Source organism: Eublepharis macularius, chromosome 5 (genome assembly GCF_028583425.1).
Source record: "Eublepharis macularius isolate TG4126 chromosome 5, MPM_Emac_v1.0, whole genome shotgun sequence".
Taxonomy (NCBI): domain Eukaryota; kingdom Metazoa; phylum Chordata; class Lepidosauria; order Squamata; family Eublepharidae; genus Eublepharis; species Eublepharis macularius.
This window is the reverse complement of record NC_072794.1, coordinates 133,581,338-133,607,964: the sequence shown is the minus strand read 5'-3', so window position 1 is coordinate 133,607,964 and position 26,627 is coordinate 133,581,338. Positions and strand designations below refer to the sequence as shown.

The 26,627-nt window shown below is 41.4% G+C and overlaps 1 protein-coding gene and 1 non-coding gene across 6 annotated transcripts in view; one reads left to right on the top strand and one right to left on the bottom strand.

Moving 5' to 3' along the window:
* CBFA2T2 (CBFA2/RUNX1 partner transcriptional co-repressor 2) overlaps positions 1–26,627 on the bottom strand; it is a 97,312-nt gene that overhangs the window by 24,212 nt on the left and 46,473 nt on the right. For all 5 annotated transcript variants that reach the window (XM_054981531.1, XM_054981533.1, XM_054981534.1 and 2 more), the window contains exon 2: positions 374–517. In XM_054981531.1, the coding sequence (XP_054837506.1) occupies positions 374–517 (144 nt within the window). The remainder of the gene's footprint in view (positions 1–373; positions 518–26,627) is intronic.
* On the top strand, positions 7,866–7,939 carry TRNAE-UUC (transfer RNA glutamic acid (anticodon UUC)). Its single transcript has one exon. It is a non-coding gene; the product is annotated as a tRNA-Glu (tRNA).

The window sequence follows — 26,627 nt, the reverse complement described above, 5'->3', positions numbered from 1 at the left end:
ATGAAGGCGTTGCCAAGGAAAAAAAAATATTATTAAACGAAGAAAAGTAGAAGGGCTGCAAATGGTAGAAAATGCTTCCTCTATGAAAGTAGACCCATTAAAAAATAAAGACTGCCACCTACTGTTCAGGAAGCTCTCCCCAACCTACTAAGTCTGTAAAAAATCAGCACAACCTATGCAGAGTTACTCTTTCTAGTTTGGGCCAACGTGTTGCTCTTCACTTCTATATTGTATGAATCGGGATGATAGGACTTCCTCAAAATGCTGTTTCCTTCCTGCCTACAAAAATAAAACAGACTCACTCGAGACTAAATAAAATGAAAGCATCCATTTTAAAAACGACAGGTTCCCTCCAAATATCCCACACTCTTACATGCTGCAGGGGTAAATGAGACGGGACGGGGACCACTGGAGTTGACAGGGGGTAGTGGCGGCATGCTGGACGGAGAAGATCGTGACTGTATCTTTACTTCCACAGGGGATCCTGGCATTACTGGCACCCTCTTCTCAGTAGCAACTGAAAGAGAAAGATATAGAAAGCATTTTAACAATTAAGTGTGTTAATAACACACTCTAAAACTGAAGGCACAATAAATGATATGATAGAAGATTTGTGGCTCCTTTTCAATTACTAAATAACATTTCTGGGACCAAATACAGATAGAAGCCGTGCTGTAGGAGAAAGGGGAGTTAGTTAATCTTCTGCCCAAACTGTTTTCCTAAGCTCAACCCCATTCCTGAACTGCTATTGCCACACAGGAAGAAACATAGAGACAATATAAGGCAACCAATATGTTTTCACTGGCAGAGCAAGTACCAGCCAGTTAAAGTATCATGCAAAGCAATTATCAAACTTGACCTGCAACAGGTCAAGTTTGATGACAATATGCCAGAATCAGCTGGGGCAAAGATATGAAAATCAGGTGAGAATGATGAAGGAGACATCATACGAAACTAAGTATGTATATGATGCTTTACAGGGTTTAAAGCATCCCACACACCTTCAATCATCAGTAATCCTTACAACAACCTTTTAAGGAAAATCAGCACTAACGCCAGTTTTATTTATTTCATTAATTCATGGCAGAGGGAAGATCTGAACAAGCAAGTTCCTGTTCAACAGGACAGAAATGCATCTGACGAAGAGAACTGTGATTCTCAAAAGCTTATGCTACAGTAAAGTTGGTTAGTCTTAAAGGTGCTACTGGACTCTTTTAGATTTTGTTACTACAGACTAACACGGCTAACTCCTCTGGATCCCTGTTCAACAGTTCATTCTTTTAGCCCTTGTGTTATATTAGCTCTCTATGCCTTTGTTACACAGTAACTCTTCAGTTTTCATATTACATGCAGGTGAACCCTGATATGTACATATGCAAGTTGACTGACAATCTGGCTAATTTTGGACACTGACTGCAACGTACAAGTCAGTCTTGCCTGCAACATACAAGTCAGTCTTGCATACTCATAGCATCATTAAAATATCTGGCGTTAACAGAAATTATAAATAGGGTTGAAGAGAACTGAAAATTTTAAAAAAAGTTAACTTCTGCATAAACACCAGAAATGTCTGCAGCTTGCTAAGGAAGAGCAAGAAGCAGCTGCTCTGTACAGCTCCAAGCTCATGAAACACTTGCACAGCTTTACAGGATGCCAACAAAATTATGTTATGCCTATATTTATATGTATTAAAATATTTATAGCCATCATATGGGAGGAGATGGTCCTTTAGCTATCTGGGTCCTAGGCAGTGAAGGGCTTTAAAGGTTATAACCAGAACCTTGAATTTGTTCAGAAACAAACTGGCAGCCACTGTAGCTGTTTTAAGCTTGGCAAAATAGGTTTCTATCAGCTAGTCACATTCTGAACCAGCAATAGTCTCCAGGTTGTCTTCAAGGGCAGCCCAACACCACATACATTACAGTAGTCCAACCATGAAGTTACAAAAGCATGGATCAACATGGTCAGATCAGCTGGAGAGCCAGATGATAGAAAGCAACCCAACTTGCTTTTCAAAACAGCAAGGCTGGGTCCATGAATACTTCCAAACTCCTAACCTACTATGCAAAAGTCACTTCTATCCCATCCAGGACAAGTAAATACAAGCTGATAAAAGTAATGAGAGGAGAAACAGATCTAAACATAAAGGCCATGGAAGTCCAAAAACAATGCCATTCCCAGCCTTCCCTTTCATGCATGCAACAATGGCATATGACAAGCTTGGCAATGTGGAACAACAAAGTGAACCACAGCATCGCTTTCATACGCAACTATCTAAGATGATACCCTTCTTTTGTACTCTCACATTGTCTGTATTGGCTCCTCATTTCTGGAATACTCTCTCTCAGCTGTCCACCCGGTACCTGATTTTTTTATCTTCACCCACCAGTTCAAGATGTTTTAATTTACCAGGCATTTAGATGATGTGGTGCTGCCCCTCTGCCTTGCCCCGCTTTTCCAGTGTAGTATATTTTTACTGTCTTAACAGTTTGTATTTGTTAACATTTTCCATGTATTGTCAGGTTGTACTTACTATCTTTATTATTAAGATCACTTGTATCCCAGATTTCTGTGTAAAACAGGCAAATAACTTTACAATCCACAAGGTAAAAACAACACAAACTATAAAACATAAACACACAAGCAATAAAGACACAAAACAAAAACCCATGCTTAGGCTAGCAGCATAAACTCGGCATGGAACAGTGTCCCTAACCTCTGCACTGGCAATCAAAACACACCAGAACTAGATGCTCTACAACAGAAAGAAGCAGCCAGATTGAGATAACATGCAATCAGAACAGCAAACACTGACATTACATTTCAGACTTCCCTCCATAGCAGTGAATAGCAATCGAAAACACACACTTTCACATTTGGAAAAAGTATTCTACGGTGATGAAACAAAGTGGCTCTTGGTGTCCTACGACCAGTGTAACACTCCACAAAAAGTACAGGCTCTTGCTTTTCTCAGTGTGAGAGACCATCCTGCATAGTGCTAATCAACCCACTGCATGTCCCTGTTGTGGGGGCATATTTTTACAACACTGGGGCTGAAAATAGATGTTCTCCATCCCTTCCAATAATACATGAGCCCCTTACTGATGTTTGTCTTGTTTTATCATTCCACAAATAAGCTGGAGTTGTGCTGTAGTGTGTGCTCTTCATAAATATATTGACAGGTTTCCAACACGTCCATCTGTGCCCCATCTTTCCCCTCTCCTTCTTTTGTTGAGGGAGAGACAACCAGAGATGGAAGGAACTGACAGTTGTCTTTCACTTCTACATGTTGGGAAAGCCCAAAGGGAGACCTCACTTCAGACCACCTGCTTTTCAGCAATGGGAGCCAAAAGGCCTGGAGAAGATCTTATCAGCTAGACACGTCGGAACCTTCAGCACTTGGCAGAATGCTGGAATTCAGCAACAGCCTACCAGCAGGCATGCCTCAAAAGTTACAACTGAAAACTCCAGACACACACACTGTCTCTCTCTTTTGCTTTTGTCAAGTGTAAGCTGCTTCTCTGGTTCCTAACCACTGTCATCCTCTTCCATGCAAAAACATGTATAGTGACTAAGCAAACAATTAGCAAGGTTTGAGTACACCAAACCAATAACCAATATGAGTTAAAAACCAGTAACACAATGTGAGACTATGGAAAGGGGGGAAACCAGGGACAAACGATTACATTTTTTCCAGTGGTAGACATTGCAGCTTTAATTAGCATACAAAGAAGCTGTCACTAACACAATAAAGATACAAAAAGATACTTCCACAGGGGGGAAACAAAATAGTATACTGGCACGTTGCAGCTATCTGCAGCTGTAAAAATCAAATTCGGACCTCATTCTATTTAATTCAGCAACATCAAACTGAGCTGTGGTATAACTCCATGCTGCCAAACCAACTTAAGGAACATATAATTAACTTATAGGGCTCATTCCTACAAGAAGTGGGTGGTGATCAGTTATTCTGGAGGACCAACAACAGAAAATAGAGGCCTTCCCCTGATATTGCCTCCTCGCAGCGGTATTCAGATGTTTACTGCCTCTGAATGTGGAGATTCCCATTAGCCACTATGGCTCGTGGGCCTGATAAACCTATCCTCCATGACTGTTTAATCCCCTTTTAAAGCCATATGTGCCTTTGGCCATCACTTTGTCCTCTGGCAGCAACTTCCACATTTTAATCACTCATTGAGTAATGTACTATTTCCCTTCGTCCATCCTAACTCTACTGCTCATCAACTTCATTGAGTGCTCTTGAGTTCTAAGAATTTGGAAGATAGAAAAAGTTGTTTCTGTCCACTCTCTCTACCCCATGCATAATTTTATAAACCTCTATCACCCCCTCCCCTTCAGTCGTCTCATCTATAAAGTGAGAAATTGCAGACTCTTCTGCTTTCCCTCACAGGCCTTGGCCTTCAACCTCTTAATCACCTCAGTCGCTCTCTTTTGTACTTTTTTCAACTCTGCAATGTCCTTTCTAAGGTACCATGACCAGAACTGCACACAATATTTCAAATGAGGCCACACTCACAGGGCACTATAATATTAGCAGTTTTATTTTCAACCCTTTTCAGAATAACTTCCAGGCCAGAGTTTGCCTTTTTCACTGTTGTGGTACACTTGAGTTGACATTTTCATTGAGCTATCCGCTTCAACCCCAAGGTCTCTTTCCTTTCTAGCCCTATGTGATGCCTATGTTGCCTAGAAGCTCTTAAGTCATAAGTGGCTGATTCCGCACACATTGGATAATGTACTTTCAATGCACTTTATCAATCATTTGAGGTGGATTTTTTGTTCCGCACACGAAAAAATCCATTCCAAATGATCTATAAAGAGGATTGGAAGTGCATTATCCAACGTGTGCGGAATCAGCCTGTGTTTACTTTGTGATGGTGGATTCCAACACTGGAGGAAAATGTGATACAAACTGGCCCATGCTTCACCCAATAGCATTTTCCCTCAGAAATCATGCCTCAAGTTACCTTTCAGTACTTGGAAACAGTCAACACAACAACAAATTGAGAAGCAGCATAGTGTAGTAATTAGAGCGTCAGACAAGAATCTGGGAGATCCACATTTAAATCCTCACTCTGCCATGAAAACCTGCTGGCGAACACTGGGCCAGTAATACACTCGGCCTAACCTACCTCACAGGGATACAATGGAGGGGATGAGAATGATGTAAGCTGCTGTGGGTCCCCACTGGGGAGAAAGGCAGGCTATAAATGAAGGAATTTATTTATGAAGTACATAAATAAATAAACACTGTTCCCAGAGATTTTCTCCAAGTTTCCATTATAGTGAAGCACACCTCACCTTTGTTGTCACTTCTGTCCTGTCACTGCCTGTGTAAAATTCTGTCAGGTCACCCCTCCAGCCCATCATCACATGAAGAGCAGCTGGATATCTAGATGCAAGGCTTACCTAACACTGAATATTTTTCTGAAAGCACTAAAGCAGATAGCTCCAGGCATGCTTCCTGCAGCAAATATATTCACTTGCACACAAGCATCATTAAAGTGGTCACGTATAAGGTTTTCAGACATAAGTTTTTAAAATGTGCATACGCACTTGTATGTTGTCCACATTTTGTTTGCTACACAAAACACACCAGTTTAATACAAGAGATGTGGAAGCCCAGGAAAAAAAGGGCAATTTGGGGGAGCACTGAATGAAATTCTTTTGTGAAGGGTGAAATGCTCATAATATATACATTTTTTAAAATGTAAGTCCATATACAGGGTAAAATGCAATTAATTGTTCATCACTTAAACATGACTAATTTTAGCAACAATTAATAGGCTATGTGTCTGACAACACACTTAAAGAGTCCATAGTTTCCAATGGTAAAAAGTTTTCATCCAAATAATATATTTACATATTTATTTATTTACTTCATTTACACCCCGACTTTCTCCCCTTTGAGGACCAAAAATGGCTTTTATCTTCACAATGAGCCTGTGAGATGGGTTAGGCGGCGAGAGTGTGACTTTGCCAAGGCCACCCAGCAAGCTTCCATGGCAGAGTGGGGATTCGAACCTGGGTCTCCCAGATCTTAGTCTGGCACTCTAACCACTTTACTACACTGGCTCTCATATACTAAGTTATAAATAATGCACTTTATGTTGTAAAAACAATAACATGAATTTAGTTTTGATAGGAAAATAACAGCACAGTGCTAAGCAGAGTCTCACTCTTCTATATCCATTGAAGCCAATGGGTTTAGAAGCTATAAATTGGTTGACATGTATTCCAGTGTTCCCTAAACTTTCTGTTTGCTACTAGTATTCACTCAGAAAACACTTCCATATAAAGCAGCTGCTTGGCAATGATACGGCTAGAGTAGTTTGCTTTGCAGGCTGCAGAAAGAAAAGTGCTCTGAAGAAGTTGGTGTCGGTAAAGTGTACAGAAAAGAATGCCTCTCCCCCAAGTACTTCATATTTTCATGGACTTAAAATTTTGCCTCTCTATAACTTCTGTTGGCAATCTGGTCACTCATAGTGGGGCGGGGGATGTGCTAGTATGTGAAAATATGTAAGGAAATGAACTAGCACAGGATCCCTCCTGCATGCAGTGACGAGCTCAGCCGTCCTTCACCTGAAACCCCCTGTGGAAATCCCAAACACCTGTTCTTTTCAGTTATATCCACACTCAATATCCCCACAAAAAAGCAGAACAGAGAGCAAGACAAGAGCAAACCTGTTTTGGGTTCTCTCCAATGACAGTATTTGCAACAACAGCATCTCATTAAGGCTCTGGGATATAACAGGCTTCAAACTCACATATGGGGAACCTGTTATTTACAACAGCATGAGGGAAGAAGCACCCTATGTCGATGCACAAGAGGCTTATTATCCATCAAATCTTGTTGTGCTAAATTATTTGCTTAAAACAGTGATGGGTTCATCAGGTACCTCATTTCAAAACAATGATATCCTCCCCCCTTTGGTTAATATTGACTGTGTGTGTCCTTCTGTTGGGCTGCTGTTTAGGAGAGATGTCTAACAAACTGAAGTGCTGGCAGCAATGAAGACGTGAAAGAAAAAGTAAGATTTATAATCTCTCTGGATGCCTTTGGTAGTATCATTGTTTCTAGAAAATGAAAGGAATCTCTCAAAGAATCCTTCCAGGAAAGCACTGCTGACCTTTGAGGTTTCATTTCTTAAGCGGGATCCTCAGACCAGTACAATTTGGTCTGGTTCAGCTGATGAAATTCTTCTCAGAACCATCTGTGAACAAGTATACATTCCCTCAACAATGCCTGCTGAACAACAGAATGAACACATTTATGGCTCATCGCTTGCCTTTTGCTATCAAACAGCCAAACATCCAAACTTGATTAGTAGCTTTTCTGTGGACAGAAAATGCTGGCAGTGACTCCAGCACTTTTATGAAAAGGTATATGGTGGGTATTCAACCACTACATGGGTAGAATAAAAACAGCAAAATCTGAAACCCAGAATGTCTTTCAACTGAATTTTCAGTCTAGTACGTTATCTAAGCAGGTAGGGAAGCTCTGATATAGTAGCTTGGAAAGGGGGAGGGGGGACATTTTCAACTAACAGTGGGCTGCAAATGCCTGACATTAATATGCTCACAGATAACACAAGAGGCTGAAAACAGCAGCTAGCTGAGAAAACTCTTTACGGTTGTCAGGTTACAGTGCAGAAGGGACAGCAGAGAACACACCTGGTAGGATTCTTGTGTCAGAGCCTTGAGACACTTCCTAATAATCCTACAGTTCCTTGATTTGCTCATCTGCCTGTCAACTCTCTTCCTATCCATACTGCTCAGCTCCTCCCATATCTCCATCCCAATCCTATGCAGTTACTCTACTCCAAGCCCATTGAAAGCAACAGGGAGAGCACTGGCTCAGTGGTAGGGCATCTGCTTTTCATGCAGAAGGTCTCAGGTTCAATCCCTGGCATCTCCAGTTAAAAGGGTCAGACAGTAGGTGATAAAAAATACATGAAACCCTGGAGAGCCACCACCAATCAGAGTAGACAAAACCAAACCTGACAGACCAATGGTCTGACTCACTAGAAAAAAGCTTCACGCATCTCCAATCCTTTATGTACCTTTGCTCCCCTGTTCTTTGATTCATGTCTCCATCGCCCATTGTTTTTTGGCAAGTGCTTACTTTCTTTAACCTTCTTTGGACAGTGGCTACACACACAGTTTGGAGTTTGATTAAACTATTTCCCAACATGGAACATGAGTACAATTTGCTATGACATATGAATGCAGGCATCTTGGAAACTGGACTTCCTCCTTCCCAGAAGCAGGATTATTTTATTTAATTATTTATCCCCTGCCTTCCCCCCTCCTTTTATGGGGATTCAAAGAAGCTTACATCATTCTCCCTTCTTCCAGTTTATCCTTACAACAACCCTGTGAGGTATGTTAGGCTGAGAGGATGTGACTGGCCCAAGGTCACCCAGTGAGCTTCCGTGGCATAGTGGGATTTGAACCTGGGCCTCCCAGATCCTAGTCTAACTATCTAACCACTACACCACACTGGCTCTTCCTCTTCCAAAGCAGGATTCTAAATGCCACACTCCAATTTGCCCATATGGCACCATTTGGACATCATGGCAAATTGGACTTTAAACTTTCACTAACCAGGAAGCTTAAGAGACGATAATAAGGAAGAGCACACAAACGTGGGAAAAGCTGTTTGTTCCTGCTATGGACAGAGGTTTGCTGTGATATATGAAGGCAAAAGTTGCCTCTCCTGACCAATCTTCATAGCAAGATTCTCCTGACCAATCTTCTTATAGAACACAGTCTCTCCTACCCTTAATACTGTGAGGGTTCTTCAGAGCCCCTTTCCAGGCCAATCCCATATTCTCTCATTCTTCTGCCTCTCTACCCTTTCTTTCACATTCATTCACCATCTATCATTTCTTTGGGTTCCTCTTGCTCAAGTCTATTTTCTCTGTACCTTTCATTCCCTCACAGAAGCAGCTGATTTTGCTACCTGCACAACTGAATAGACTGGACAATAGCATCAATTTAGCCTATCAATGTCAGAGGCTTCACTACCACAAGCATAATACAATACAGATTTTCATTTCCACTCTGCCATGACCATGGGCAAGTCGCACACACCCAGTCTAACCTACCTCACAGTGTTGTTGTGAGGATAAAAAGGAGGAGAGGGGAAAGATGTAAGCTGCTTTGAGTTTCCACTGGGGAGAAAGGTAAGGTATAAATGTCTTTCTTTGTTTTTTAGATTGCCTCTCCTTTGAAGCAAGGCCTTAAGCAGTTTATGACTCTAAAAACACAAATATTATATATTAAAACTAAAAAAAAAATACCACAGTTGAAGGGGTTCCACAAAAATACAACCAATAGTAAAACAACCAGGTGGCAAAAATTCCATGACACATCACAGCTGGTTAATGAGCCTGCTGAAACAGTTCTGCTTTGCACGTCCTGTGGAACCTAGAGAGGTCCTACAGGGCACACGTCCTATTGGACAGAGCAGTCCACCAGGATGGAGCCACCACAGAGAAAGCCCTCGACCTGGTAGAAGAGAGACAAGCACTTGAGGTCTGAGTACCACCAGTAAACTGTGAAATTAAGAATGCAGACTTTGTGGGAGATCATATTGGGAGAGCCGGTTCTTCAAGTATGATGGTCCTACCAGACCGTGTAGAGCTTTAAATGTTAAAACTAGCACCTTAATTTAATTCAGATACCAACTGGAAACCAGTGCAGCTGCTGCAAAATAGGGTGTATAAGGGTAGACCATGATTAATCAGTCAGGAGCCTCAGCTGCATTCTGGATGGCCAGCAGTTTCCAGAGTATTTTCAAGGGCAGCCCTCCACAGAGTGAATTGCAATAGTCTAACCTAGAGGTGACCATGGAGTGAGTGACTGTGGCCAATCTAATTGAGACAGGAAAGGGGCCAGCTGGCAAGTCTGGTGAAGATGGCAGAATGCCAACCTTGCCACTGTGGACACCTGCTTATCCAAAAAAAAACCCCCAAAGTATCCAACCAAACCCCAGGTTTTTCATGAAATCCATAAAGGACTGGTAGCTGCACTCTCTCCAGAGGCGTGGTCTTCCCCAACCACATAACTTCCATCTTAGACCTATTCAATTTCAGCCAGCTGACCTGGCTAAAACTGGACCAGGTCTGAGAAAGCTGCTGCAGTAATTACGTAAAGTAAATAAATAAAACAATATATATTTTTATTATTTAGCTATGCCTGCCAAAACAATAGTCCTAGTTGAATTCATTGGTGTTACAGTTTGTCAAAGAAATTCTTCTATGAACCATGTGGAAAATCCTATTTAAAGTGTTATAAGAAATCTACCAGCTGTTTTTGTTGGATTTATTCCTAGGTTATTGACACGGAACGGCCATGGGAGGTACATTTCAATGAACCTCAGCAGTCAGCACTTCCATTTCATTAACAATGGAAGATTAACCTCTGCTAAAGGTATCAACAGCGGCAATAAATAGGTATGGTGAACCTTGACTCTGCTGGGCCAGGACCTGCAGACCAACTAAAACATTCCAGACTCATGTCTCATTTGGGCCAGCCCAAGAACAACACTTTGTTTACCACTAGATAAACAATATGATCCCACTGAGATACAACTCTGGAAAAGCAGCCTCCAGGTTCCTGATACACTTAAGAACTATGAGATGCTTAAGCCAGGACAAACACTGGTCTTATGAATGGTATTTGCAAAATGACCACACAAAATGACAACTTCCTGAAAGCAATAGAGTTAGGAGAGACATTGGGAGTTTTTTTTCCACCCACTGCAAGTCATTCTACTCTCCCTGCAAGATTTCAAATGAATTCCTGAACACAAGGTTATTTGGAGGGGGGTGGGGTAAACCGAAACATTCCTGGGAGTTAGAGAGGCTGGTTGAGAAGTCGAGCGGAGGGGGGAGGTGAAAGAAACTCCTTCAGAAAAAAAAAACAAAATTATTAAATTCCAATGTTCATTCTCAAAGTTAAAAAGTCTAAAAAATACTGCATTGGATGACTGAAAGGAAACCAGTTCAAAAATAGGATTGTTTTATTGGATTGTTATATGAGTAACCCTAAAGCAAAAGACAATGCAGACTCATTACCCCTTCTGACTAGACTGATGATAGAGAACTCCTTCAAATCTGCTTATTTTTTGCCAGGTATCTTGTGTGTTGATTCTTCTAGTATAGCTGAAAGCAACACCTCTATAATTGGATGAGATAATGTAAATATGGTTTTGTCACCTCCTCAGCCTGGATAAATGCTTATTTTGAACAACACGCTTATCTACTTCAAGTGCTCTCCATCTGCTTTCAGTCTGCATCAAACTAATATTTTTCACATCAGGAATCATGGGGGGAAGCTAATTCTTTCATTTTATAATTAACATAATTCTATTTGCTGAATCCCTTTTCTGCCAAATATATTTATAAATAGGCAAAAACATCTTCACCTTTTCCCAGGTGCCCTGTCAGCTTCCAGGACAAATGAAACAAGACCTCAGAGATCTGTGACCAGTAGTCCCATCACTAACTTCCTTCTAAAAACCACGGCAGGGAGGGATGCCCGATGCAGGTCAAGCAGCAGTTTTGGAAGAGGAGTGAATTCACAATAGGAAAATGGCATCGCCCTGGTCACAATTCAGTTTATTCTAATCCCATGTCTTTTAAAAGAGAAATGAGATCAGATCTCCAAGCTGGCGCTCCGCTGACAGGATAATATATCTGCCACGTGTTGGTATTACTGCCCATGCTTCCTGTAAGACCATTCCACTTTTAGAGAACCATTTCCATTTCAATTTATCTGTTTAGGACAACTTCTTGCAATCTGCAGCATATTCTGTCACATGCTTTAGGGCACGGACTTGTCAAACTGATCACTGGCCAGACCTATTAGGCCTCCCCCTGTAGCTCCTGTGAATGGAGAAGTAAGGCCTACAATCCCACCCAATACTTTTCTACAGCTATGCAGTGCAGGGGAAGGGCAGCAGTAGCGGATAAACTGTCACCAGAGGAAGCTTGCCACCGAGGAATCCCAAGGTTCCCTGGATATGCAGCCACTGCTCTATGGAACTGCTCTTTGCAACCTGTTTGCTAGCCTCTGTATATCTGAATTTTCATGATAAATTCAAGCTGAATTTATCTAAATTCATTTAAGGAGAGGAAAAAAGAGTCAGTCAACTTTAAGAGTATTTAGATGAAACAAAACCATTATAAAAGTTAAAATAGCACACACACAAAGATGTTCTTCTTAAAAGTGGTTAATAAGTAAGAACTTGATACAGGAGCAGATGTGTTATGGAAGAACAACAATGGCTTTCAGGCCACTGCCCACCAACAGCCTCAGGGAAGCAGTGACTTGGTAGCAGTAGCAGAGGTTTGTTACTGAAAGACTACGAAGCAGCAGTCCTCTGGCCAAAAGCTGACCAATGATCACTGAGACAGATGGGAATGATCACTCCTCTTACAACAGGGAGGAGCAACTTGTTAGGCAGGCCCCAGAAGACTGCAGCTCACTTGCAAGATTTGGGGTGTTTATTTAAGCATTTCTAGGCTGCCTTTCTCCCCAGAGGGACCCTAAAGCAGCTTGCAGAAATTTTCAGAACAAACCAAATTACTCAATATAATTTAAACAAGGAAGATAGCAAGCAAAACACACACACCCTGGGCGGGTCCTTGTTCTCTGGACTGGCTGTCATAGGCCCCGGGTTGCAAGCTCTGGGGTAAGAGCCAAGAGCCTCACGACTCTGGCACACCCAAACTTTTACACTTGTGGACGGAAGCTCAACAAGATGTTATGCAGCTGGCAAGATGTTTCCAATTCCTTCCCTTTTTAGAAAGCAGTGAAGGCTGAGTGACAACTAAGGCGTGTTCTGCACTTAGATCAATTCTGAAAAATAGTTAATCCCAAAGGTAAACAACCTTGAAGTAGCCTATTAAAGCATCTTGAAATAGGTCACTTCACTGATAATACTGTTCCGCTCCACTGAATATGAGACAATATTCAGTACTTTCATGTTTTCTTGAGTATTCCAAGCACCACGGGAATCCACAAACGACCCCAACATTTAGAGAAGACAGTGTCAGAGCATCAGTGAAAATCTCCCTCCTGGAGTTCTGATTCTGCAGGATACAGTAGGAGTGGAAGGGATTTAACACTCTTGGGAGCTCTCCACAGCTCGCAGGATTGGACTTCTGAAGCATGGGCCAGACACAAGATAATTCAAAAATAAATGCATGCTTCTCCCACACGCAGCTGTTTCATTTTATGTTATTTCAATTCAGCAGTGAAATTAAGTATAAAAGGTTGATACACCAGAATATTTTACAATTCAAAGCAAGCTTAGAAAACATTTAATACAAAAAAGGGGAGGCATATCGTTTTCCCCTATTGTAAAGCACAATGCATAGCACTGATTGCCTTCTCTTCCATGAAACTTTCACCCATCATTACAACATTATCAGGTTTATGAGATGGAAATTCTGATGGATTCTCTTCTGCCACTGTCATCACGTATTTAATCTGGGAATTAAAAGTGACAGCTTCTGCTTGGTTTTTCACCTATACAGAGATAAATCTGAACCAGAAATGGCTATCCAAAGACTTGTGCTTCGGCCACAATACTATCCTGGTTCACAACAAGTTTAACATTTGAGCAATTTCAGGATTGAGGCAACAGCTCATAGAAACAAGAGTTATAACTTAGGTCTAGAAAACTGAAAGTTCTCATCACTGGGGAGGATATCAGAAAATCCCATTATAAATCCAGTGCATATTAAAACTGAATTTCCGTAACAGAGGACTGTTTCCTCTGGCAGACCTATACTATGGTTATTAAAATCCCATTGCTCAATTCTAATAGGTTGACTAGTAGTGGGAAAGAGAGTGAAATATATCAGTAATTCTTAGATGATTAGCATTTAATTCATTAGACCTTAAGCACTTGGGTGAAGACAGAGCCAAATGACTGAATGGAAATAGTTTACTCAAGTAGCTATGTTCCTATCTGCCACACTGCAAAACCATTCCAAATATCTAAAGGAGCTTCAAGAACCATTTCCAATTGCAGTCTGATGATCTATGAGCTAGAGGGAAAATAGGCCAAGCCTCGGTACGTCCACTAAAGTCTTTGAACGCTCCTAGGGCTCTTTGATTCTTGGCCCCATGGTTCTCCAGAGGGTTTGTTATCAGTCATCTCCTCTGCACCTGAAAGGAAATTAGTGAGCTCAGTCACTTCCACATAGGTAGGTCAGGGCTTAACAAATGGCAAAAGAAACTTTGTTGGTGGGGGAAAAGTGCTGTGGATGGCATGACATGCAGAGCCAAGACCAAAAGGCTGAGAGTTATATTTCCTGATATCAAGTATATCTAAGGGTGTGCTTGTGTCTTTGGGGGAGGAGAGCCTTAGGAGTTGTTGTTCTTAAACGTGTAAAGAGCAACGCACCTTGCCACTAGGGGAAAGCAGGAAGCAATAGGTGATTTTGCAAAATGGAGGAGTGTGTTTAAGTTCAGACTGCCAATGTGCCATAACTGACTAGCATTGGTAGATATTGGCAGGTGGGCTAATGAATTTTATGAAAACCTGTTGAGGTTTTAAAAGGCAGGCAAAGAAATGCTTCCTAGGATGGTGTCATTTCCCAGCACTGTTGTCTATCTGAAGAGAGAGCCAGAGCAACGCCGCGACTGGAGGGCAGGATGCAGCACTCTGCCAGTGACGATTAATATTACTTCTGGCAAAACACATACAAAACTTAAGGTACTCATGGTACAATAAAGTGTTTTGCACAAAAGATTGTATCAGGCATCTCAATCTAAATATGTTTACTGAGAAGTGCTATCACGTTCTGCAAGACTTGCTGTCAAGTGGCTTCCAAGGACAGTAGTTTAGTTTTTAAACACTTAAAACAAGGTTTTAAAGATCTGTTCCATATTAACAAGAGATCTATCAATATTTATCAACTATTCTTGAACCGTGGAGTGAATATTTAAAACACTCTTACATACAAGGCAGGACTTAAATCAGAGACACCAAGTTTCAGGCACTGAGGGGAAAAAGAAGTTTTTCAAGAATTCTCTCTTGCTTCACCACTCTCTAAATATTCCTGCTGCAACGTAAACTATTTCACTGCAACAATGAATCCTAGAACTAACTTTCCAGATGTGCACATCTGTTTCTCATTTGCCTCAGCCAAGAAAACATGAGGAAGATTGACGACTCCAAGCCTAGCACTGGCCAGACATAACAAGTTAAAACCTACAAGTAATCTGGAGTAATAGTTGCGATTACTGAGACTGTCATGATCTTTGTACCAAAGTGACTTTCTGGTAATTTCCCCAAGTGCAGAAGAAACAAACATACAGCCATAATTATCTCTAAAATAGAATTCAGTTGTACCCAACTTGAGATGGTTCAGAAGAGGTAACACTTCACATGATATATACTGAAAATTTGCATTATGTAGGACACACAGATTGGCACGTCAGAATTGTTAGGATAATTCCATACTACCTAGAAACATTACATCTGATGCGTGGTTCAAAATACCCCAAGTATTAGAAATGTGTGACATTTGTATCTCTCTCCCTCAAAACAGCCATAGCTTGATCCTCCAAATAATATAATTACTTTTGCATTAGCAAACAAGCTGAAACGTAGCACCCACGTACTACCAGAAAGCTAGAAAAACCAGGAAAATGGCATTTTACATCTTGCAGTCAAAATTAATGTTTGTCTCATAACAGACGCTAGTTATCAATTACTGAAGAGTGTAATCCATAAACAGGAATGTGGCCTATATCTTCCCTTCCCTTCCCTTCCCTTCCCTTCCCTTCCCTTCCCTTCCCTTCCCTTCCCTTCCCTTCCCTTCCCTTCCCTTCCCTTCCCTTCCCTTCCCTTCCCTTCCCTTCCCTCAGAGCATGCACAGAAATGCAAAACTCTCCCTTGGATAAGGGTGGGACAGAAGACTTTGGATAGAGTTTTAGAAAATTCTGAAGTGGATTCGGCACAAGCATAAGAACTGTGATAATGAAAAAGCAAGTTATTTGCAAGAATTCAAGCTGATTTTATTAGTATAGCATATGCTTTACAAATATAGCTTCACACCTAAAGGGGAATCATACTAACCATTGCAGCAGCTAGAGTAGTAGCTTATCTACCTTCATGAAAATCATTACTGCAGACTGAGATCAGTCACGATCACACTGTCCACTAATGGACCCAAAAAAGCCATCTAATTAGGATACAGAGGAACACACCTTCTTCCCAGCTCCTCTAGTACAGTGTCATTAAGTAGCACAACATCAAAAATACAAGGCAACCACCAATACAGCAATACTGATGGCCATAGCTCTGACAGTAAGTTGGGGCTCCGAGTTGGGGCTCGGTCCCAACTCAGCACAGCCCGGCCTATGCCTCAGCGGTACAGCATAAACTTTGTAGAAAGGTCCAGGGTTCAATCCTTGGTATCTGCAGTTGAAGGAAGAAGTTAATGAAAAACCTTTACCAAAGGATATGGAAAACCACTGTCAGAGTACAACAATATTGCTTGAGATGGACCAATGGAGTATGTTTGGCTCCTAAACCTGTGTGCCCCTTTACTGACGCAACAATAAATAGGGCTGTGTTGAAATATAAATGTCCATTCGTCATAAAGGAAGGAGACTAGGGCTAATTCCGCACACGTTGGATAATGCACTTCCAATCCTCTTTATAGATCATTTGAAACCGATTTTTTTGTGTGCGGAACAAAAAATCCACCTCAAACGATTGATAAAGTGCATTGAAAGTGCATTATCCAACGTGTGTGGAATCAGGCTAAGACGGATCAATATATGGCCCATCTCATGTGAACCAAATAAAATTTCACTCGCACATTCAGTATAAAAGATACACACAGTATTGAAGGCACAATTAATCACGCCATTTGGGGGACAAAATGATTTTGCTGTATGTGCTAATTTCACTGCAGTGTGTGGGAAGTCTCATGAGCCTACTATGTTTAAAACACTGCTGTAAGCAGCCGTCAAGCAAATGGTCTGAAATTATTTGGTACCGGGAGGGGGGGCGGGGGGGTGTATGCTTCCACCAAACATAGAAGATAAAAATAAAAGGTTTACTTCTATACATTTCTTTGCAGACTACAGTAAACCCGAATAAAGAGCCCTTTGTATATATTCAGAACTGAACTCCATGCAGAGGATGATTTACTTGCATGTTTAATGCTAAGCACATGTTGGTCTTGATGACTTCAGCTCTATGAATGAATTTTTACACAAGTCACGTCCTTCCTGCACCACTACCCCCTTTCTAGATTGATACATTTCCCCATGTACTGGAAAGCTCCCAAAATGAAAAAAATGTGCTCCAACTTTAGGTTTCCCTTCAGTTTTCTTTTCACCATATTATCTCCCAAGTGTCGGTTTCAAGAGAAGAGCTGATATAGATTCCGTGACTGACAGAACAGATGGAAAGAGTTGGGATCTGGATGATACCCGACTTCTCTCAGGAGCAGAATTTGGGGGGGGGGGGCACGGGGAGAGGTTTGACTGCTGAGAGAAAAGGGAAGAAAAAGGGAAAGAAATTGTTCCACCGACGAAAACACTCTGGGGGGAATCCAAGTCTTCAGCTTCCCCATGTTTCTTGATGCCAAGTTAAGGTTTGAAAATGAATCTTACTAGTTCATCATTTTTTTAGGTACTACTTTTCCTGGTACTAATTTGGTCACAACAACCTTTACATCTCGGAAGACCTTAAAAAATACCTTCAAGTGCTGCCTGCCATCTCAGCCATGAGCTGACAAGATTAATAAGAGACTTAAAAGCAGCGACACATCATGTAACGTAACTCCGTTCTCATATGTGGCAGGCATTCCTCAGAGACTTAACACACATTTATAAAGCAGTTTACAACCTTGTTCTAGTTATGTGGGTAGTCTTCCCCAAAGCAAGGCCATGTCTCTAGCCACAGACAGTCACCCCAATTCAGCAATCTCTTCCAAGTATGGAAGATTTGGTACTTTGTTTCTTCATCCCCTTCAAAGGCTCTCTCCTCTGAAATGAGTAAGTAACCCTATGATTAAAAACTAAAACTCCTGATACTAATGTGCACATGCGCACACATAATATATATATTTGTATTTATACCTCAGAGACACACGTAATCCCTTGGAAGCCAGGAACCATTACGTTTTCACAGGGTGACATCTTAAGCATAAATAAAGTTTTATGTAAACTAGAGAGCCAATGCTAGTTCGGATATTCTACTGGATCCCAAAGTAAGTTCCCACAGATCCAGACCCCAAAATGGATGTGTGTACATTACACTAATGATACAGAATCATAACACTGGGTACTGTCAGTTGTTGTTAAGTTTGCTCCTACTGAGTAGTTTCTATGTAGATTAATGTCATGTCAAATCGCTTCTCTTTTTTTTCAGCATTGTTTCAACTCTATATCAGATTTCTGCTTTTTTTTTCAAATTTCTGCAAGACATACCATATTCTTTCATTTATTGAGTGTCCCAGCCATTGATCATATCAACTTCACTGTGCAATCTGCCTTGCATCTCAGTGAGAAAGACGGACTATAAATAATGTAAATAAATAACACTGACTGTAGGAATCCCAGGGGATCCCCCGCTCCCACCCTATGCCCTCCTACTACTCACTTGGCCAGTGAGGGGGGAGGTAGGGGAACGGGCCTCCCAGTCATGCTCCTGCAGCACGACAATGTCACTTCCAGGAGTGATGTCATCACGCTGCCCTGAGGGCACTTCCACACTTCACAATGGGCCGATTTTGGCCCCAAACAGACCATACTGGCCCATGGAGAAGCACGCACATACCCCCATGCCTGTGCAATGATGTTACATCACAAAGGCACAGGAGCATGCATGAGGAACATTCAAGGAGTGAAAGAACGTGAGTGCTGAGAGGGTTAAGGGGACGTGGCAACCCTAACTGACAGTGAAATCACAAAAACAAATAAAAAAACACAAAGAATTTGTGCTTCCTTTCATTTGACTCTTTTTTCTAACCCTCAACAATCTTTGCCATCATATTTTAAAAGTATATCTACACAAAAGATTACAGGAAAAAATTATATTTAAAACAAAAAAGACAAACTCTGGGATTTTCTAGAATCTAAGAAACAGAATAGCCACAACAATTCCTCAGGAGCTATATGTTACTGATAAATTGCATTTTGCCAGCCTTGGAGATAAAATATCTAGAGATACAAGGTCAGTTCTTGCCAAGTGTTTGATGAAATCATGACCCATGCCGTGCCCTTCACATCTAGCTCAATTGTCTGGATTCCTTTTCCAATCTGTGCCACATTTCATTCTGGTTCCCTACAGTTTAATAGCTCCATACCACCTCATAGTCATTCTTATTAACTGGCCTTAATGGAGCTGGGGAGTTGTGACATCTCTTTACCCCTTCAACACTACCATCATGTGCTTCCCATTTTCCCCAGTGGTAAGAGGTTCCAGGGATAGCGCTTACCTGGGCTGGCTCCCTTTGGAGGAGGAGAGTGCATTGGAATCAAAGTTTCTTTTTGTATTGGTTTCATTTATAAATGTACAAGTAGAACACAAGTGGAGACACAGAGGTACTCCTAGAGAGCGAGCGCGAGAGCGAGAGCGAGAGCGAGAGTGTGTCCCCCTGTCTGCTTCTCTCTCTTCTAGAATCTAAACAGCACTTTCTTTTCAAACACACACACCCTGCCTCCACCATTCTCAGCACGGGCTTCACTTTTCCAAGACCCGATGGTCACTTCCTAACAATGAAGGTCCACTGAGGAGATATCTACAATTGTTAAGAAACATTAGCATGGCTCTAATTTCTTCCAGACATGCCACTTCAGACCAAGCCCATAGGACAGACTGATCCACAGAAAGTAAATTCACAGCACAGGAGACTATTGCAATAATAGTGCAAAATATTAGCTTTCAGGATGTGGGTGTTTGTTTCAAAGAGAACGGCAGCAAAACACAAGTATTCAAGCCTCCTAATAGTGACAACCCATATACACTGTGGCACAGAACATTTAATCTAAGATTTATTATAAACATAGGAATTTGAAAACCTCAGTCAAGAAGGAGAGAAATGGATGCTTCTGTTTAGTGAAAGAACAGTCGTTCTTAAAAGTTAAATATAGGCTGTGATGTACTGTTTCTTTAAATCTTATTCTACTCTGCAGTTCATTTCCTGTTTGACTCAGCAAAGAAACTTGCTAAGTTTGTTGGGATGCTGTTTCTCTGGGTGCTGCTTTTGAACTCATGATAAGTTCACCATACATTATTACACTGTGGAACTTGGACCAAATGTGGGTTTTAGCCAATAGCAAACGAGCTCTTCAAGTAAACTAAACTCGTGACTATAAAACGATTATGAGGCACTCTCATCAGATACGGAAGACAGAAAAGATTAAATGCCATCTAATTACTAGGAAAGTTATAAAAAGAAACCATTGCAGAGTAACCCTAATGGCAAGACTCATAATAACCAAGAACCCTGTGCAATCATTAGTTAAGGGGATAAATCTCACTGTCTTTTGCTTTTAAGAGGGGATGGGGAGCCTAGATAGTAGAAAACAAGGCAATATAAGTGGCGAGAAAAAAGGGGTGACCCTAGTGCACTATCAGTGCAATCCTAAGCACTGAGCTACTCCTGTCTAAGCTCACGGAAAACAATGGGCTTAGACTGGAATACCTTTGCACTGTATATAACACAGCCTTGATTTTACCAAGTCTGGTTTTGCCTTGCCAAAAGAACAACATACTAAATGTATGTATTCAAAACTCAAGACAAAAAGCAAAACCCAACTGTGAAGTGCACACCCCTTGAATAAGTCGGGTTTAATTAACTAGAGAACATGCAGTCGGAAAACCTGACAGACATGACTGCTGACCTAGGGGGGAGAAGTTGTACCACAAGGTCAGGTTTCCTTGACAAGAACCAGCAGAGAGCCATGAAACATGAAGGAAAATTAATGCTCTTTGAAGCAATCCAAGATGTAAAACAGAATCCCCCAGGCAAGCCTCTCTGTTTGAGCCACCAAGGGAGAACTCTGCCCAAAGCCCTGTTTTGTGGTGGGCTGACCTGGCACGGAAGACGGTCTCATGTGCCTCATGTGAATGTGGGGGAGGGGTGGGGAAAGAGAAATCTGAAAGCCACTCTAGTAGGGGGATATTTTCCTAATGACCAAGAGAGTTTTCTCTTCAAGCTCTCCAAAGTTAAAAGGCAACAAAATAAAAATTAGTAAATTAGCTTCTGTCACTAACATTAATCTGTGAGCAGATAAGACATCCAATAAAAGTATATCACCATGTCCTTCAAGGTACCCTCATTTCTGTACCAAGTCAACTTGATCTGAATGTAAATTATTTCTCTGGAGAATATTTAGCGCATCTCCACTCCTCTTAGAATGAGCTGTCATCCGAAAGGTTCCTGGTTCAAATCTGACCTTTGCCACAAACTTACTAGGTGACCTCAGGCAACCATACCCTCTAAGCTTCCCATCTGTAATCTAAAGACAATCTGATTTCTCCAGAAGGATCTCAAGGCAGCTTATACAGAATGATTTTAAAAAATAACTAATTGTGAATGCTTCTATTCATTCCAACAAAACAATACTCTGAAATAACATCCCATTCCACCCAATTCGCAATGCTTATATAGGTCCCTGTGGTTGTAGTTTAGGCCCTCTTTCTCTTGACCACTGGCAACTGGATGGTTTGTTGCCAGGCTATATATGTCTTACTCCATTCCCCCACCAGGTTTCTGTTCCCCCAGGACAGAGGGGGCAGGAGCAGCTTTACTTTATCCAAGGAGCTGGCCTACCTTACAGGGTTGTTAAAAGATTACAAGACATAGGTATGAAGTGCTTTGAATACTGCAATTGATATATAAATGGTAAGTATTACTATTATTCCCCATAAAGGATTCATCATTCTGCTCTCATCTTTTAAAGCTGTCCTAATTTCTTTGCTGAATTTGTGACATCTAATTTTATTTTTCAAAACAGGAAAGGTGGAACTTTACACATACAATCAACACCTGAAAGATGTACCCACCAGACTCCCACTAATCAAACAGAAAAATTTGAGACCACAAATGAACATCTGAAAAGCTACAGCCATAATCGCATTTTAAGTAAGGAAAATGTACTCTTTTTTCAATAGCCAATGGTAGGGAGATTGTAAAATTCCCTTAAGGCAGGCAAAGCTCTCTCTCTGTGCTTTAACATAGATGAGCCTTGAGCTCAGGTGAGCTTTCACATTATTACTTTTGACAGAAAGTCTTTTAATTATGTTTAATAGACTATTAAGCAAATTGTGTTTGCCCAGAAGAAACTAGATGGCAAAACAAGTGATGCTTCAGAAAAACATATCAGGGCTGGTTCCAGGTTTTGGAATGTTCAGGGCTTGCTATGCCTACTACTAAGCTCCCCTTCATGCCCTCCCACCCACATGCCTCCACCTGCCTGTGTGTTCTCTTTACCCACTCGCCAGCTCTTCCACCATCTGCACACGGCTGCCAACACTGCCTGCCCAACCTTTGCCTGATGGGGTGGGGTGGGGGGTGCTGCTAGGAGTGCTACTGCCACCGTCACTTGGAATTCTGATGCCTTGTGCACCACTCACATGCTCTTCTCCAGCACCGCTGGGAAGCATATGCAGCTGGGAGCACAGGTGACAAAGCACTCACAAGCAGGCAGTGGAAGACTGTGAGTGCAAGCATCAGAGGAGACACGTGAGTAGGAAGTTAGTGGCAGTGGGCCCCACCACAAGCCACAGGCCCTGGGAGCGCCCCCCCCCCACCTCGTCATGTGCTAATGGTGGCCCTGCATAATATCATCCATGAACCATCAAGGCAGATGTTGAAAAATATTTTTCTGTTTCAAGCCAGATGGTGATCAAAAGTTAACAGAACTAATGTAGAAATGGAATGACTTTTGACAGCAGCCAGTGTTGTCTGGTGTGTGAAATTAAGAGAATCGCATTTTGATAACCTATCGCCAAGGAACAGGGTATCTTAGTTTTTGTAGGATGTGGGGGTGTCTCCATAGAGGGGAGGGGCTGTGGCTCAATCCCCAGTATCTCCAGTAAAAATGATCAGGGGGTAGACCACAACAACTATCATCAGAACGCAGCTTCATGTGTGTTCAGCATTTGACAACAGCTTTTCCAAAAAGAATTAGAACACAAAATACCATCATTACTTAATGAAACTGAAATGTAACAAACAGTGCAAGAGCAATATTCAAGAGACTCATCTATGAGCTAAAGAGACCTCTTGGTTATCAAACATACTAGCACAAGCCTAAGCACCCAGCAAAAGCTTACTATTCCTAAATTTAGATTTCAATACACAGGCAGCAAGAAATGCCTCAGCAGCTATGCTAGTACAATTCACCGCATGGCATGCCAGTTATGTCTTATCCATAGGGCAAGAGTAACAGCTTAGGTACACTGTTCCAGAGAAAGAGAAAGAGAAAGCTAGAAGGACTATATAAAATTCACCGATTTACAGAACTGATATATGGGTGAGACTCAGCATGGGTATTCTGTACTATAGGAAAACTTGGAGAATGGGGGTGTGAGTCGGTACAGAACAATGGAGGCTTTAAAGAGAGGCAAGACAATGGCTGTTTAGTAATTTGGTTTTATTGCTTTGGTGTGAACCACCTCAAGCAGATCTCTAGAGAGGTGGCCAGAAATAATCTAAAATATAATAAATGGAAATTGCTCAATCCACAGTATGTGCCTCAAAAATGGCTCGCCACATGCAGCAATTTAAAGTAGCTACCATGTGGCTACAGTAGTGTAACCTGGACCCAAGAAGATTGGAAAGAATCACAAACAGCAGTGGAAACAACAACAGTCGGAGTAATCTACAGCTCATATGCTATTCAAAGCTATACACATTCTTTTCAGCAGCATCAGGAAAAGTACCTTCGTCTGAAACTGAAAGAGTAACACAGTAGGCAGCTTTCTTCTGTCTTGCAAATGTTTTCAATAAGCACTGAACAGCATACTCATTTAAGTAGAGAGAAGGCATCCTCCCAATTTAGACCCTGCCTTGGAGACTGGTGATCAAACACATGGTTTATGATCAAGCACATGCTAGCGATATTCTGCACATCGTTATTACCCTTTCCCCAAATATATCGTGGTTATTTATTTTAGAGAGTGTTTAGCCTGCCCTTCTCAGAAACCAGATAAATGACCCACCATCATAGTCATTCACCTTCATGCAATATTTGTACATAGTAACAAATTCTATCTGGTTCTCCCAAAAAGTGACATTTGTAGTAGAAGAGTTTTCTAACCCTATCTTGAAATGTGTTAAAAGAGTTATTGCAAGTAAACTTGAAGACATTCCCAACTTTTTGACCTGAAACTGTAAATTCAAAGTCACATATGTTGACACTCTGCGAAGCCCACTGGAGAGAGCAGAAATGCCTGATCTTCTGAGTATTCGTACCCTCTGGAAGCACCTCTGGCAATGAAGATGTCAGCTATGGGCAATTAAACCAAGCCAAGGAAGTGAAAGTCTTAGGAAAAGCAGGAGGGCTCACATCCTCTGTTCAAGATGAAATTTGAGTTCCAGATCCATCTCTGTCTCATGTGCCTCACTTGAACATGACATAACAGGCACCAAAAAAAGACATGAAAGTCACTCGGGCATCCTCCTTTACTACTTGTTTGTAACGGCTGAAGTTGCCCCATGTCAGCTCTCCAAATGAAGCAAGTGCTAGCTCAAGTCTTCTTTAGGCCACATTAGCTAAATGGTTATGTCAGCAGCTGGAAGCAAACAACTTTCCTGATTACCACCAGCTGGGTGGTTTCTCCCATTAATTTGTAAACACAGCAGGAAAATCAATTCTGTCCCACCCACCCACACATTCACCACCAGCAACCAGAGCTTTGAATCTGTTTTCTGACTGAGAAGCAGATGAAAAGAAGCAATTTTGTTCATTTGCCTGTAAACTCAGTTTCCAGAAGCATCAAAAATGACAAATTTAAGAGACTTAAAAAAAAAAATCACTTCACAAATTGCGGCTTGAAGTTCCTGCAAATTCTCCAGAGGGGTTATCTTTAGGCACGGCTCAGAAGGGGTTATTAAGAAAAAGAAAACCAGAATAAGGTCTACTGGACACTGATAGGAAACCAAAAGTTTTAATCCTCAAAATGCCTCTGAGTCAGTAGCAAGTATTAGCAATATTATGCAGGCAAGTAAACAGCAGAATTATAGGATTACCCAAGTTACAAGTAAGTTAGGTGTTCTGTTCTTGCAGAATGGCACTAACATTTCAGCTCACAGTCAGGTTAACTACCAGGCAACACTATTATATTAATATAGTGTTGCTATGTGTTCGTAACACAGACAGCCTAGTGTCTCTAAGTGGCCACTATACTGCATAATATGCACTTAAGCACAGTACACAGGAAGTTGGCTGCTAAGTGCTACAGTGTGTGAGAAAATTGAGGATATGTATGTTTGATTTTAGATGATCGTTTTGAAGAATTAACCTTGAATAACATAATGGCAGCTTTTCACATGAGCCTAATCAGACTGCTCCTTCCACCTGCTCTGTGTGCAAATTGCCTGTGCGTTTGAACCTTTCGGTAATTGGTGTCCATTTTCTCCACAGCAGCCTGCCACCCAAGGTGCTGTTTGTTTCTGTGTGTGTATGTATGTGTGCAAGAGAGATTGAGAGACTCTCTCACCTCACATTCACCCCACCCCCATCATTCATCTTAGCTGCTTCAAAAATTTTGCCAACAAAATTACTCAACAGCTAAAACCAATCTTTCTGAGAATATCCTATGTTAGGTAAAGTTAGTCCTCTGTGCAAGCACCAAGTCATTACTGACCCGTGGGAGGACATCGCATCATGACGTTTTCTTGGCAGACTTTTGTTACGGGGTGGTTTGCCATTGCTTTCCCCAGTCATCTACACTTTACCCCCAGGAAACTGGATACTCGTTTTACCGACCTTGGAAGGATGGAAGGCTGAGTCAACCTTGAGCCAACTACCTGAACCTGGCTTCCGCCGGGATCAAACTCAGGTCGTGAGCAGATCTTGGACTGCAGTACTGCAGCTTACCACTCTGCGACACAGGGCTCTTCTATATTACAATACCAATAAACAAGGGGCTATTTCCTGGAGAAACTCCTAAAAATCACTGTGATACAGAACACAATTTAAAGCAATGCAAGTCTTTCCTTTAAGGTGCTTTTTACATGTTGACCCATTCTCATTCATTTGCAAAACAAGTTCCATGTCAAAATACTATTTTTGTACACTAAGACAATTTCTGTATAGACCATGTGCATCACCACTAAGAACAGCATGTTTAGTTTGTGGCAAGGGCACAAGTTGAGTGTCTGGTGTCAGGACTATGTAATTCACAAATATTACTTAAACATCAAAGCAGGAACCAATTTCCCAGTAAATTCACATTTACACTGGCTTACATATGTGGGTATAAGTATTCATCATGTCTTTTAAAAAACCTGCATTTAAAAAAAAAATTTTAGTCTGTCCCCCTAGGTTTTCTAGATTTCACAGACAGCATGCAGGCTTAAGACCACACAATGCAGATTTGTTAAATT